Source organism: Stegodyphus dumicola, chromosome 5 (genome assembly GCF_044657685.1).
Source record: "Stegodyphus dumicola isolate Sdum_Otavi_A_Nest chromosome 5, ASM4465768v1".
Classification (NCBI taxonomy): domain Eukaryota; kingdom Metazoa; phylum Arthropoda; class Arachnida; order Araneae; family Eresidae; genus Stegodyphus; species Stegodyphus dumicola.
The window spans coordinates 33,766,448-33,782,637 of record NC_140772.1 but is presented as its reverse complement, the minus strand read 5'-3'; the positions used below and the strand labels follow the sequence as shown (position 1 = coordinate 33,782,637).

The window sequence follows — 16,190 nt, the reverse complement described above, 5'->3', positions numbered from 1 at the left end:
ATTCAGTTTCCATTTGCTCATAGGTCCTTAATTTTTTTCATTAATGGTCCTTAAAAGTACTTAATTTCCGTGGGCAGAAATGTGTACGAACCCTGTTACTTGAAGCTATTTACAGTATAAAACCAACGTTGATTGATTCTGAGAGGGCATTTTCCATGGCCAACAATTTTTGCACCAAAATTAGGTCGAAGCTATCAGATAAACATTACATGCACTGGTGTTTTTAAAATATTTTTTCATTAATATAAATGCATAAATAAATGTTAAGTAAAGAAAAAGTTTCTTTTAAATTTCTGAAAAATATTAATTGCTAACAATTGATGCTAACAATTATTTTAAGTCCATTATAAATCTTTTGATAATGTAAGTATGTCAACTTCAAATGCTCGAAAGCCCGAAAAAACAATCGAGCTCGAGCTTAACCGAGCTTCAAATCATCGAGCTTTACCAAACCCTACTAAGGACGTAATTTTTGTGAAAAAAGGAAGACCGTAAATTACAGTTCTCCCTGATTGATCATCATTGCATTAGGGGCTAAAGGTCATAGAAATTTCTCCACTCCACAGGAAAGTGCTGTTAGGCAAGCCATCAAGTTGCTAGGGCCTACTGAGGGCTTCTGGGAAAAAATGGTGGAGATCCAAGTACTGATTCATTTACTCTGACATAGATATTGGTTATTTGAAGTGGCAAAGGTTATCGTTGGAAAATTATGTCAGTTTAATGCTAAACATTCAAGGAATAATTTTTTTGGTATAAATGAAGAAATTGAATTAAAGAGATTTGAGATACTGATATGTAACTGTATTTTAGTGTAAAATATGTACTGAAAGACCCTGAATTATGATAAAATCTAAATAATATCTGGAATATCATGAACAGAACTATACAGCGTAATCTGATTAACTTCTTTGGACAGAAATAGAGTAACTATTATAGTATTTAACAGTGGCTTTAAAATATTAAATTATGTTCCTCTGTATATATTTGAAGTTTGTTTTTTCTTTTCACAGTCTGGATATACCTGATATAGCTATGCGAAAAACAAGCAGCGAAATTGCTCTGAATGAATTAGGATTGCAAGGAAGTCCAAAGTTGTGGATTGGTAAAGATTACATCAATTTCATTGTTAAAGATTTTGAGCATTTGCACAAGCCTTATCAGGGTAAGCTTCCAGTTTTTCAGAGTTTAATTTTGATTATTTTTGTAGCTAATTAATTGAATTTTAAAGGCATTTAAAACAATTTTTAAATTTTTAATCCTGCATAGATGTAAATATTTTAAGAAATTAAAAAAAATCGGTGTAATGAAAAAAATTAAAATATGCATTTTCTGTGTATCAAATAACCTTATTTAATAGCCATTATTTTAATTCCACCTGTGTTGTAATAGTCATCTTGAAAATGTACAATGTTGTTAATCTGATAATTTGTAAAATCCATTCCATCTTTTGGCATTTTTAGAAAAAACACGTAACAGCTTGATTTACCATCCTAAATTATTTAGATGGAATTCTGATAATTACATCCATTCATCTGTAAAGCATTTGTTTTAATTTAATGTAAGGACTCTATAATATGCTGCCATTTCAAAGCTCTGTTTTAGGCTTCTATATCTGAAGAAACTATTAAGCTTCATTATAAAAACTTCATAGAATAAAATTAAGAGCTTGACTTTCATAAATATACGCATAAAAAGTATTTCAGACTTTATATAAATGTTGCAAAAATGATTGCTTCATATTCAAACATTTGATTAGCTTTATTTTAAATACTTTTTTTTTTTTTTTTTTTTTTTTTTTTTTTTTTTTTTTTTTGAGTAAATATATGCTTATCAATGTTTAGTATTGTTAAAAAATTTTAGAAAAAATTCACTATTTCAATGCTTTGATGTAATATTATGTTGTTAGTATTCTTATCAGTTATTAAATAACATAATAAGGTTTTTCAAATTTCCCATATTGTGCATGAAATGTATCTGTGTAACTATGGTATTTACAAAAATGATACTATAGTATTGTCAAGCAGTTACAAATATCTTAAGTGAGGAATTTTTATCTTTAATTTGCCAATAAATAATAATATATAATTTGATGATGTGTAATTATTTTTTATTAATGTTTGTTTAATATTAGTATCAGAAATATCTCTCCAAATATGTCAAATATTGTTTAAGTACATGTCTAAAGTGTGCTTAAATATGGGGTCATCTTAAAATTTCTGCAATTTTTTTCAAATCATAATGCTTTTTTATCCCCCCGTAAATATTTTCTTATTGCTTGTAAGGAAAGATCTTGATCGAAATGGATGTTTAAATAAGATCTTTGCGCATGTTGCATAATTAACGTGTTTTATGGCATTACTCTTTTTTTCACTGCAGTGCTAAAATCGTAGAACTCAAAAGTTCATTTTTATTATTTTATGCTCTTTTATTTTAAGAAAGGGGAAAATACTAATCGGACTATTTCTAAAATATGTACCACACATGGGCAAAATGCTGTTTCGAATGTCGCAATTCGGAGGTGGTTTGAGCTTCAGGGAAATTTCAGCCTCAAAGATGATGCCTACTCTGGATGACCATTTTCTTCAAACAAATACCTATTAAAAAAAGCTATTGTTGAAAGTCTAAGTTACACAATTTAGAAACTACCAGACAGAATAAGTATTCCCAAAAGTACAGTATGTGATCATTTGAAGAAGCCTGGCTATGTAAGCTGCTACAATGTATGGTTATCCCATTCTTTAAGAGAGCAGAATATTTTTTTGGTCAAGTTTTAGTGTATGACTCTTTGCTGGAAAAAAAAAAAAAAAAAAAAAAAGAGGGCTGCAATCCATTACTGGATATGACAAGTGTATACTATATGGTAATGCTACAAGAAAAACATTATGAGATAAACCAAAAGAATTTTCTTTAATAACATCCAAGAAGGGGGGGTTGCATCCCAAAAATTAATGCTTTGTGAATAGTGGAACTACAAAGGAATTGTATATTGTGAATTGTTTTCATCAAATCAAATAATAAATATTTTTTGATTTTCTTTTAAATTTTTATTTATTTATTTTTTATGTATTGTTTCCACATAGCAATTTTAATAGAAGAGATTGAAGCAGTGTGCCCAGAACTGACCCATCTTTGAGTAGCTTTCGTCTTCCATTATTTCTCGGAATGTCAGGCAAAAACTTACTGCATATGGCTAAGATGTTTTGTACCCCCTTTCTCCCCATATTGACTACACCTTGCTCTCTTAGATTTTCATCTCTTCAAGTCACTTCAGAATTCTCTGAATGCATTGAAGTTCGCTTCTTTGGAGACTATTGAATAGAATGTTGATATTTTCTTTACAAATAAATATAATGACTTTTTAAAAAAAGGAATTTTCCACTTTTTTCAAAAAATCATAAAATAAACTAGATCTTATATGTGGATTTGATGAAAGTTTCGTATGTTTTTGTACTGCTTCATTTGTATTCATCATCAAAAAACTGGAGAACTCTTCAGATGACTGGATATTTTTTGCATTTTGATTTCTGCCTTTTAGGGAAGGCGTAATTTAGAGATTGATTTGGCTAGAATACTAAAGTGACAGTCTTATGGTAGAAATTGGTGGAAAAATTTATATTTACCTTCTTTATGATTTCTTTTATGTTACATAACATCCGGCAATACCAGTTCATATAATTTCAGAAAATCATGATATTTGTATTCATGAGAGTGCTGTATTACGTATTAATGCCCCATGTGTGCATACATTACAGTCAAATCTATTTTTTTTTGTTTCAATATTCAGTTTTTTACATTATTTATTTTATTTAATAATGTAGCTACACTTTAAAATGTATTGTTATTATTTGAAAAGTGGGAAAAAATCAATCATTCTTCCATAATAGATTTGATTGATAGATACGCTACTCCTCGAATGCCATGGCATGATATTGGACTTTATGTACAGGGTGCTGCTGCAAGAGATGTGGCTCGACACTTCATTCAAAGATGGAATTTTACTAAGGTACATTCATCATTCAGTATTTTTAATATCTCTTCCAAAAAATTAAAAATATATATCTGTACTTTTGGTTTTGAGTCAGTGTAGTCTTCAATTCAATCTTATGATTCCTTAACTCTCTTTAACATTTACAAGGAGTAAATCTTCATTATTGATAGAATATTTTTTGCCTGGTTACAATTTGAAGTACTCCCCCCCTTAATAAAATATATCACCGTGAATTAGTTACATTTTTTAATAACTCTGCATTATCCATACTTTTTCTTTGTGAAATTATGTGGAATATATGTAATGAATAATATACGCTTAATCTATTTTAAGCATCTAACTTATAAACATGTATAGACATATACAGTTTGAAGTGAGGTTGACACCTGTGTGCTCATCTGGGGCATATTGTGTAACTCCAGGCCTTACTAACTGTTAAGCTTCTAACTCAAATGAAATTCCAAGGGAGAGGACTTGAGGGAGGGTTGACTGAAAACCATTATGTCACCTTGACAAATTATAATGTGAAGTCATCTTAAAACAGGTAACTCCTGTTTGTATGATCCTCAGAAATGATCCATACTGATATAGTATTTCATGAAAATGTCCACCAGTCTTTCATTTATCTAATTCTTATTACACTGACCTATCAGTCAATCAAAATCACATCATAATGATCTTCTGGAATATATTACTATGATAAAACATGAACCTTTCTCTGTGAAAATAGATATTTATTTTCTTCTCTGCAAGCAATGAAATTTAAATATAACTGCACTTGCATCCAGAATTCTTATCATTAATAGATAGAATGATTTTGATATGGTAGCTTTTAATGTTATTATATTGCCATTTGCTTCATCCTGTCGTATTTATTTGAAAAAAAAAGTTAAATGCTTGTTATAGTACAGCAATATTTTCCATAATCTGGATAACTGATTCTGCCAATATCCCAAACTGTTTGAAAGTAGACTAAATACATACATTGGCAACTAAATACATATATAAAATAACAGATCAAAATTTTATTTTTCCTCCTTTTTTCATTAAATAAAATGTGATTACTAAATTTTGATTTGTTTATTATAAGTAATTTTTAAAAATGCATGTTTTTTATAATTATTGTTTTATTCTCTGAAATTTGCAATATCAGTGTCTGCACGTTTTTCTATTTTGATCTTTTACTCTGCATACATTACTTTTGTAGTTACAAATTGCACTGTTTATTGCTTTGCAAATTGTAAGGTTATGTCGAGGACTGGGATTAGCTTCCGTAAATGTACTCTTGACAAGGTGCCAATCATTTCAATAATTTTTTCTGCTTGTTCAACTGTTCGTTTGCAGGCTTCAAGAACAAATGACCTGAGTATAGGTGTACTATAGCGAGCCTCAGAAAAATATGAATATATATGGTATCATATAACTTTAAAACTGTATAAAAATAAACCACACAAAAAAGGACTTGATTGTATAAAAAGGGGAAACAAACTGATCATTTATGAATCAAAAAATAATAGTCTGTACTAATTTTCTAGAATTTATTTTTATTTTGCTCAATTCAGTTACTTTTGAAATTTTTAAAACCATATTGAAGCCAAACTATCCAAGGTATTTACTATACAGTGAATTTTGTCTTTTAAGAAAATCTCAGAAAGCAAGCTCTTTTAAAAGGGCTTTAAAAGCTTTTTAAAACATCTTCGCTAGTATTCCGGAAAGTTGATATGAAAGCATAAGTGAAGTATGGTACCTTGTAAAAACTGCTAATAAGTTTGGAAAAAAATTATTCAATTCTGTAAAAATTAAGATGTTTTGTAAGTAGTTTTATATGTGGATTAAGGAATAATTCAGTTTCAAAAGACATGAAAAACAAATGATAAATAAACTTTAATTACATTCGAAAATATATAGTTGTATGACGTAAATACGTTAACAGCTCACTGTTTACTGAAAAGCTGCGTTGGGTGAAGTTTCTCTTTTGGCAGTTTACAATGAATTTTGTTCAGTAGGATTTGTTGATGTAAAATGTGTTTAGGAATTTTCTAATATTCACGAAACATTGCATGCTATATTTTTTTTTTTTTTTTTTTGATAAAATGACTAAAAAAAAGGGGGATTAAAATTTGGAAGTTTTGAGTATGATATGTCTGAAAACTGCATTTGATGACAATATTTAGTATTAATTTAGAAGTCAAACAAAAAAAATCAGCGTTATGTTTTCAAATTTTCATGGTGCGTGTTATTGTATCTTAATATTTAGTATATTGAGGATTTATCTCCCAAAAATTTTTTTAAAATTCAAACACATAATTTTCAGTAGTTTGTAAATAGTTTCATTGTCACTGTTTTAATTAATTGAGCAAGATTTTGACAATCTTAAATCACTATTTATGATCTATCCAGTGGAAGTATAGAGTAAAAACAGTCGTGCATACCTTTAAACCTGCACTTCTTAAAGGTTTTTCATCCATGGCCCTCTTTCTCATTGAGATTTTTTTTCATGACCTCAGATATTAAATATAAAATGAAGCTATAAAACTAAATATTTTCCCATAACTATTTTATTTCTTTAATAAATAGTATACATATGAAAATTACTAGTCTTAGGATTTTCATGTATACAAAAGTTATTGAATAAAAATTGGCTTGGATGAAAATTGGAAAATAAGAGAGATGTGCTTATTTCTCCTTCAAAGCATTAATAAGACGTATATGCTTGTTTTTTGCTGCAAAACAAATTGATGCAACATTTGACATTGCTAAATGTAAAGCATTTTATCTTTTTTTAGTGTTGAATGATATTTGGATTTAACAAACATTAAAGTGGAAAAAGTAGTTTCACATAAGTGTGTGGTGCTAAATGGCAACAGAAGATTTAATATGTTGAGTGCAGTGTTGGTCCCTGATGGCAAATAGAGAAATTTTCATTTGGCTGGTGTCTCTCGCTGGAGACTGACGATGAACTTTCCCATTTAGCCAGTGTTGGTCTATAAAAACCAACAAAAGTATCAAAGTTAAAAAATAAATGTAGTAATTTCAATTAAATTTATTGAAACTAATTTAAAATTGTTTTAATTTATTAAAAATGATTTATTTTAGTTATTTGGCCACCGTAGGCACTTCTAAAAGGCACAATATTTGGCTGATTGCCTTTTAGATCAAACCATTCATTTTGGTAACCAAACATATCAAGCATAAACATGTGATATCTCTTTATAAATAATGGTGATGAACAGATTTTTGTCACTGTTACATTTTCTTTAGTTTACGTTTTGCTTAGTTTAAAAAAAAAAAAAAAAAAAAAAAAAAAAAAACATTAACACAGTGAAACCTGTCATTATGAAGTGCTCAATATTTCTTAAGCACTTCACGATTTTCTTTAAGACAGATTAGTCAATGTGAAAAGTTTAATCATCTGTTAACAACAGCACACACTTGTTGGGGTTAAATGTGGTCTGGATTGTTATTCCCGAGAGAAACTTTTCACTTCATGTTTTCCAGTTCTCTCGAAGGCAACTAAAATGAAGAGGTGATCGATGGCTTAATTGGTCATGCTTTATGTACAGCAGGGTTATATCAGGATCATACAAAAGAGAAGTCACATAAAAAAAAAACTGGAAATAAGAATGCAGTTCCAATTCCCTTTCAGCTGGCATTGCAATGGAACTACTGCTCATTTGAAAATGTGCCTTTTAGGGCATTGTCTTTCTTCATTTTTAGTTATGAGACTAGGCAACACAAAAGGATTTTCACTACATTGTATGAGGTACAGGAAGTGTTGTAATAGTGAAAAATTTCAGGTATCGTATATTGACAAAAATATCCATTTTGACATCTGTCATCTATTTGAACGATGTTTTTGCGTGACATCTGTACGTATGGATGGAACAAAGGACTCTTTTTTTTTTCTTCTCTAAAATGGATTCAGAAGAGATTTTTCATGTTGTCCGTAGGTATGTACATATATCTCTCGCATAACTTGAAAATGAGTAGCCTGAGAATGTTGAAATTTTATGTATGGGACTGCTATAGCATGTAGTTGTGCACCTCTCTTTTTCATTGCAATTGGCCACACCAAATGTGTATATGTGTATATATATATTCTATGTAAGCTCAGTTTCTTTATTTTTATGTGTTGCTAAATAGCACATTTGTTGCTTTAAAAATGATCTTATGTTTCAGTTTAACTTTTTATGCTTTTAGTTAATGTGTATGTAATAGTTGTAGAATTATCAATGATTTAAAAGTTCTTTTAAGTGATGCTAAGCCTAACGAAGTGGCCATTTGTTTACATTACCTCTTAATAGAATAGGGAATTGAATCAGTATGTGCACCAACTTCAGTGCCTTTTCGCCGAGTGGGACGAAAAGTAAATTTTTAGTTTTGTGCACTGAAAAATTTGTCTTTCTGCCCAGAGACCAAATTGCTTGTTTTTGAATAGAAACTAATTTTAATCGTAAAAAAAGATTTTTAGTCCAAAGGGACAATTTTCCCAGAAGGACTGTTAATTCCGATTTGACATTTTGCCTTAATTCACTTTCTACATTGTTTCACTTTTCAAACTGTTGCCAGCAAATTTTATTGCCCTGTATTATATTTAAAGAAATCAAATAATGAAGACACTACATAAATGAATATATCTTTCTTGCATTAGGGTAAAATGATGGTACCTAGAGACTGACATCAAATTTCGAATAAGGTACGTTTCCACCCAAATATGGGCATCTGGAAGCCCAAATTTGGAATTTTGCTTTATTATCTATTTCATATTTTGTAAAACTTTAACGAATTTTTTATTAACAAACTCATGGATTTCAGAGCAAGCACTGAAAACGTTGTACAGAAAAAACATTTTTATTTCCATTACGCAAGACTGTGTATCCGAAATTCTAAAGATATGCTCATTTAAAAACTATTTTGCAATATTGTTGTTGAACTGAATTTTATGGTTTAAGTGTGAAGAACATGATATATAATAAATAAATTTAACACACAAAACGTTAAAAAACGCCTCTTTGGATGTAATTTAAAATCTGAAACCTTTCAGATTTTTTTAAAACTTTTTTTTAATTGTATTCAATGTTTTATATTTTTCTGTGTTTTACAAGTTTTAATGAAGGTTTGAATTTTTATGTATTTTTGCCTTGCTGTGAAGTGAGAACTGAATTGACTGAATGAGAAATATATTTCTAATGAAATTTGAGGAAATAAGTTTAAATAAAATGCAGCAAAAAATGGTATAATTTAATAGGTCATACAAGGAAGTCATGTGGAGTCCATATCAGATATTTTCTCATGGGTATGGAAATGATATTCAACAGTGTGAATGGGAGAAATGGATAGTTCTCTAAACAGGTCTTGACAGCAGGTTAAAGGAGAAAAGAAACATTTCACATGCCAGTTTTAGGTGAAAAAGTTTATTTTTGGAGGGAAAGAAGGAAAAAAAAGCCACTATTTTAGTTTTGTAGGATAAAGTGATTAAAGCATGTATAAACACTGGTGTTGAATGTCACCTCTCTAAGACAAGGATTTCCACATAGACTGAAATTATCTCTAACATTATGTAGTCATCTTGGGGAGGTTTTGTTATATATTAAAGCTAATATTGGTGAATATAAGTGATGTAGAAATTTCTTTCATTATAAATTTGGATGAAAATATTGTAGAACTGTGTCAGTGCTCTTTAGATAATCTGTACTAAAATATAGTGTTATAGAAAACCTTAAATAAAAATTACTGTAGTTAAATTAAAATAGAAGAAAGTAGCTTTGTATTAACATAAAAAAAAGAGATACTTTTCAATTTCAGTAATGAAACTTATGTGTCTCTCAGTTTGAAAAAGCAAAATATTACGACACATATCCATGGCTTCTACCTAAGTCTTATGAAGGTTGTGAGAGTGTTCCACCTTTACACACCAGTGCTACCAACAAGCTGTTCTGTGCCAACTGCCAGGTTTGTAACTTCTCGCCTTTAAGTTTTATTTACTTACTATTTTCGCTTTTTGTTTCTAGTTTATTTATTTGTAGTAAAAATTTTTACATTGTTATTGATTTGAAATTAATATATAAAAATTTGGTATATTTCGTATATTTTCATCATAATCATGTATTGTTTTATTTATTTATATTTTCATGTATTAAATCTAAAAATTGAAAAAATTTAGATTTCAGTAATTACTTAGTTTGATGAAGATATTTAAATTCTTTATCAAATTTTACTTATTGTTCAATAATTTAATTGTGTAATTGTGTATTCAAATATGTTACACGATGTGTGTAACTTGTACATTTTTCTCTTTTAATGTTAGCCACTTTGAAGTGAAATCTGATCTGCTGAACTTTATTATCATATTGTATACTATTTATTTTTAAAATATGTTTTAGCTGATTATAATAATTGTTTTAATTTTTTCAGTAGTTTTATCTGAACTGTATTTAATAATAAGATAAAGTACAGTATTGTGTAAGAGAAATTTTATTTGAAATTAGTGCTTGATAAATGCTGTCACTCTTGTATTAATTTATACTTACATTTCTAAAGATCTGTGCAATTTTACCACTGTCGTTTGATCTAAATCTGCTAAATATTGAATTAATTTTTGAATTTCTGTTTCTTCCTCTGACCACTATTTCTGTGTCTTTGTGTAGAGAATAGAAATTTATTTCCCTTAACCTATATGTTTAGATCATGTGGTGTTACTTCTTTTTCTGATCCTTAAATTTTCTGCAGGTGTTACGAAGTGTAAGCACATGGTCTGCTGGCATCAAAACCATGGAACAGTCTATACATGATGCATATGTTTCTGTTATTGATAATTCTAAACATTATATATATATTGAGGTTAGTTATTACATTCATTATTAATTGAATTGTTTTATTATTATTTACCCAAAGTTAATAGTAATGCTGTAAGTATAGTATAGTCAGTGCTGCATTAATATTGTAAAAGTATATTTAAAGCTGTGAAGAATAATGTTATGTTAAAAGTATGTAGATCATCCATTGATAATAAAGTTTGTGGTAACTACTAGTAATATCTGCTTAGTAACAAAAGTAACATGAGAACTGATGAATGTACAGTTATTCCAATAAATGTTGTAAATTTTGCACCACAAAAAATATCTTGCTTAAATTAATTTGCCTATTAAAGTCTATAGCAAAATTACTGCCCATATTAATTGCTGATAGTAATATTTGGAAATATAAGGCATTATCAGCCATTTATTTTGAGGAAACTTAGGACTGAACTATTGAGAATGTTAAATGGTATTTGCAAGCAAGTACAATGATAACCCAAATGGGGGTTAGCCCATAAGGGCTATTAGTCTTGAAACAGCATTTTGTGTTGAATTACTTTTAAAATTGTTGCCGCCAAATATTATCAGCCTGTATTATATGTAAAAAAACTAACTAATGAAGAATCTACATGAATGTGTGTTTGCATCTCGCATTGTGAAAAAACAATGGTACCTAGAGGCATCAAATTTTGAATAACGTAGTCTTCCACCCAAACATGGAACCACTTTATATTCGTAATTCAATTCTAAATAGAATTCCTGGGGGTGGCAAACTTTAATATCAATTTTCAAGATTTTCCATTTTTTAGACATAAGTCTTTACTCATTATCTAAGATTGTATGTAAAGCTTTGCTAGTAGAATTGGTTTTCCTTTGAGGTAAGATCTTGCTGATATCGTGTAACTAATTTTATAGTTCTATTAATTTTTTGCATATAAAATAACTGATTTTTACATGTAAACATGTAGCTAGATAATGTAGTTAATTACTAATTGATATGACTAGTGTTTTTCTGAATCAAAGCATTAAATTGGAAGGAATACTTAAACAATTTGCTTACTAAATTTTTAAGTCGTGTTACAAACTTTATATACATTATTTTCTTTAGCATACTTAGTTTTTTTTTCCTTTAGCAAGATTTTAATATTTCTAACAATTATTATTCGTGATCCAATATGATACAAGTGTATAAAAATTTTATCTTTTTTAAGAATCTTTATCTGTTTCTACTCATTTCAGAATTAAAAATGCAGTTGCTGAATTATAGCAAATAAAGAATTTAGAAGAAAATTTTAAGTGTTTCAATAATCGAAATTTTGGGGCCTTTCAAATCAAATCAGTAGCAACCAGAAAGGCTTAACTTTTAACTGAAAATCAAGTTTTTATATATTTTGATTATTTTTCAATTTAAATGGAATTGGTAGTGATTTAAGCTTGTTTAAATGTAAAGTTTTTAATATGTAAAAACATTCTTGGATGTATAAGATTAAATACTTTATGTTTTATTTATTTATTTATTTAATTTTTTTCTTTCAGAATCAGTTTTTTATTAGCCAAGCTGCTGGGCATAAGGATGTTTCAAATGGAATTGGTGAAGCACTTTTCAGACGTATTGTGAAAGCACACAAGTAATTAGCCTTTAATCTTATTGAAATAGATGATACCTGCTTATGTAAAATGAATTCATTTCAGTTATTTTTCATAGCTTTGAGTTCCTTTATTTATTTTAAAACACTGATTTTTAAGTTGTTGGCACTGAGGTAACATAAGCTAAATGACAATTTTGAAGTTCTTGTTCTGTATATAATTATTTATTAATTCTTTTGAAATAATAAATTGATTCTTTTTTCATGTATTCCAAGCATTTTTAGCAAAAGTTTTACAGTTCAGAATTTTGTAGTGATTTTTGGAAAGTACCTCTTCTGGTAAATCTGTGTAAATATCATCAGCTTCCATTTCACCATTTACATTATTGTCATAAAGAATATCATCTTCAGTTCCATCCATAACATTACTAATGCAGAATTGTTTTAACCCTAGCAATCATATCTAATATATTTTTAAAACAGTGAAAACTTGACATTCTCCATAGCTAAATAAGACAGTAAGTTATTTTCACTCTTGGTGATATATAGCTGTATTTTTAGGGTAATTTTAAATTCTGCTTATGTAAGGTTTTCAGTTTCAACTGAATTTTGAAACTAAATCTTATTTTTTCAACTTACATGTGGATTGGCTTATATTAAGAAAAAATATATGCTAACTGTTAATATTTTATAAGGTATTTCTTCTGCCTTCACAGCAACCTTCATAGTGTAAATGGCCAGCACACTCGGCGTGTATCAAGAGGTCCGAGGTTCAAGTCCGGGCGAGGGCATTGCTTAATTTCACTTCCCTTCTTAAAAAATAACCTAATGTCTTCTACAGTGGTGTCCGAACTAAAAATGGTGGTGAATGGTGATTCTTAGCCACCATGATTTGGCGTTTGGGTCTTGTAATCCCCAGTCGCTCTTTAAAGGGGGGGGGAGTTATAAGGTATTTCTCCCACCTTCTTAGCATTCCTTTGTGATGGAATGGCCAGCACACTCGGCGAGTATAGAGAGGTCCAAGGTTCAAGTCCCAGTGAAGACATTGCTCGTTTTTCATGACTCCTGCTTCAAAAAATTCTAATGTCTCTACAAGTTATATGAATTTGTTTATTATATTTCTTATTGCAAAATTTCTCTCTTTCTTCTTTCTTCTTTCTTTTCCCCTTTTATTACATAGCAACTAAATATTGGTGGGTAGAATATCAGAAAACACTGTCTAACTCACGGAGGAGCTTTCTAATTTCTAAAATATCGATAGCAGTGGTATTGTGCTATTTTAGAAGAAGCATTTTTTTCTGCTGGAAAAATGTCTAAGAAGTGATCAAGGATTTTGGCATTGAAAATTTCTGTTTAGATATTTTTCCAGCATTATTTCTTTCCTGGTAAAGGGCTGTGAATATGCACCAACTTCTATTTTTTTTTTCCCCCATGTGTCCTTCCTTTTATAACTGTGATCAATGCACAGTGATTATTTGTGGATTTATCATGATACATCTTTTATTTAATTATTTCTCTGATTAAATTACTGTAAACCAATTTTTTACTAGAGAAAGAGAGACCTTCCGTGTGTATGTTGTGATGCCTTTATTGCCTGCTTTTGAAGGTGAGATTGGAACAGGTACAGGCACAGCTATTCAGGCTATAACCCATTGGAATTATGCTTCTATATGTAGAGGACCTGATTCACTGTATCAAAGGCTAATAAAAGAAGGTTTGTTTAATTTCAGCCTCTTACTTAATTATTTAAAAATTATGCTGTGTTGTGTAAGAACAATGTAAATTTTCGTTATTTAAAATTATAATGAATCGTTTTATTCTGAAAAAATACTGTTTTTATTTCGTATAATGTATTTTTATTATTTTAATGTATTAGCACATTTAAAAAAAAATTTTTTTTATAAAATATCGCAGCGAAAAATTTGTTCTGTAAATGATTTTGACGATTTCATATGCAGAAAATTCTCTTTAATATAACCATCTGTGGCTCAAAAATATTTTGATCTTTTATGAAGCTAGTCATCTTAGATAACTAGACCAGCACTTATTTATGTTCACAGAAAAACTGATCATTTTCAGTGGTAATCAATCACCTTGTGAGAGTTCATTGTAGATGATCCTAAAATGCAGTGAAACCCCCATTTTTATTCCCATTTTAGGACTGCAAAGTTGAGGAGGTTAGTTCATACAAAATCAAAAACTAAAAATATTGTTCTTATTTAACTTTCAATTTACAGACTTTGTATTTGTCCAGGGCTTGGCATGATCAGCTGCTTAATTTCTTCATACAATTCTCTGAATTTGTTCACAATTCCTTTCCAATAAATAAATTCATTATCATTTTTATTTGAGATTTCTTGAACCTTAGTTTCTGCAGGTGAGGTGAACCTTCTCTAATCCAAATACATTATTGCCATTTTATTCCAGGATCATAAGCAAAACACTAACAGCTGTTTCAGCTAATTTTTCTGTAGTTATAATTTGTTTTAAATAATCAGAATTTATGCCTGCCATTTTTGTGAAATTATGACAATCATATATTCAGTCTTCCTATTTTGCAATCATTTCATAAAGAACAAGATAAGGACTTTTTTTTAAAAAGATTTTCAACATTCACCTTGCCAGTTGTGTTTTTATTTATGTTAAGTGTATTAGCTGTCATTCAAAGGGACAATATTTTCAACTCTTTGAGCTTGCAAAAGCAGACCAATCCTGCATTCATCATCGACATCTTCATTCCACCGTGAAATCATTCATAGCAGTGCAAAGCTTTGGATGCTGTTGATACTTGACCCTTGTGTGCTTTATATCATGCTATTTATCCCTTCATAGAAAAATTTTATTCCTAGTCTTTTCTTAGCTATGGAATCCATGACAGCAGATGCCTACTGGATCAAAACATATAATAACAGCATAGAAAACTGTGTCTGTAAGCAGATAATATTTTATCAAAAACAAGCTGAGAAGTTGTAGTAATAAATACTGTTGATTATTATTTTGCAAATTTGTGGAATTTGTTAAAAGGTTATCCTTACAACTTTATAGATGCACTGTATGTAACACACATAAAAAATATACCAATTAAATTCTCATTTTTTCCATCATTTGTTACAGATTATGTTTGTTATATTTTATCTTTCCAGCAATTTTAAATAGGATTGTTTCACGTAAAAAATATGCATTTGCTGAATAAAAAATAAAATTTTGACAAGTATTACATGTTTCCGGCTGTTTATGTTTCTTTAAAATAAAAATCTGTGCAAATAAAAAAAGTTCAGTATATTTGAATGAACAATGTTAAAAATTATAAAGTTTCTTTTCTGTTGCAGTGGGAGATCCCAATGCATATATAACTTTTTATGGTTTAAGGACCCATGGTGTATTGAGTGAAAAAATTGTAAGTTTATATTGAAATGAGAAATTTTATTCATTTAATCAATTATTGTGCTTAATATTTATTTACTTATTTATGAATAATTTTTCAGGTTACTGAACTTGTCTATGTTCACAGTAAGTTGCTGATAGCTGATGATAGAGTGGTTATCGTTGGGTCTGCAAATATCAATGATAGGAGCTTGTTAGGAAATAGAGATAGTGAAATTTGCATGGTTGTTGAAGATGTTGATTTTGAGAAAACTGTAATGAATGGAAAATCATATGAAGCTGGTAAATTTGCTTGCAGTTTAAGAAGAACAATTTTTAGGTAATATAAATTAAATATTTTCAATAAATTTTTAATTAATAATCAAGCATGAAAGCTCGTTTGTAGTTTCAAGGTTCGTACGATCCTTAAAAGTCCTTAATTTTGGCCAAAATCAG

General features: G+C 29.1%; 1 protein-coding gene across 3 annotated transcripts in view; it reads left to right on the top strand.

Moving 5' to 3' along the window:
- Pld (Phospholipase D) overlaps positions 1 to 16,190 on the top strand; it is an 86,510-nt gene that overhangs the window by 54,500 nt on the left and 15,820 nt on the right. For all 3 annotated transcript variants that reach the window (XM_085816552.1, XM_035352699.2, XM_085816553.1), the window contains 8 exons: positions 1,011 to 1,162; positions 3,885 to 4,003; positions 9,818 to 9,940; positions 10,718 to 10,828; positions 12,322 to 12,413; positions 13,922 to 14,085; positions 15,701 to 15,768; positions 15,857 to 16,074. In XM_085816552.1, coding sequence (XP_085672678.1) covers positions 1,011 to 1,162; positions 3,885 to 4,003; positions 9,818 to 9,940; positions 10,718 to 10,828; positions 12,322 to 12,413; positions 13,922 to 14,085; positions 15,701 to 15,768; positions 15,857 to 16,074 — 1,047 coding nt within the window. The remainder of the gene's footprint in view (positions 1 to 1,010; positions 1,163 to 3,884; positions 4,004 to 9,817; positions 9,941 to 10,717; positions 10,829 to 12,321; positions 12,414 to 13,921; positions 14,086 to 15,700; positions 15,769 to 15,856; positions 16,075 to 16,190) is intronic.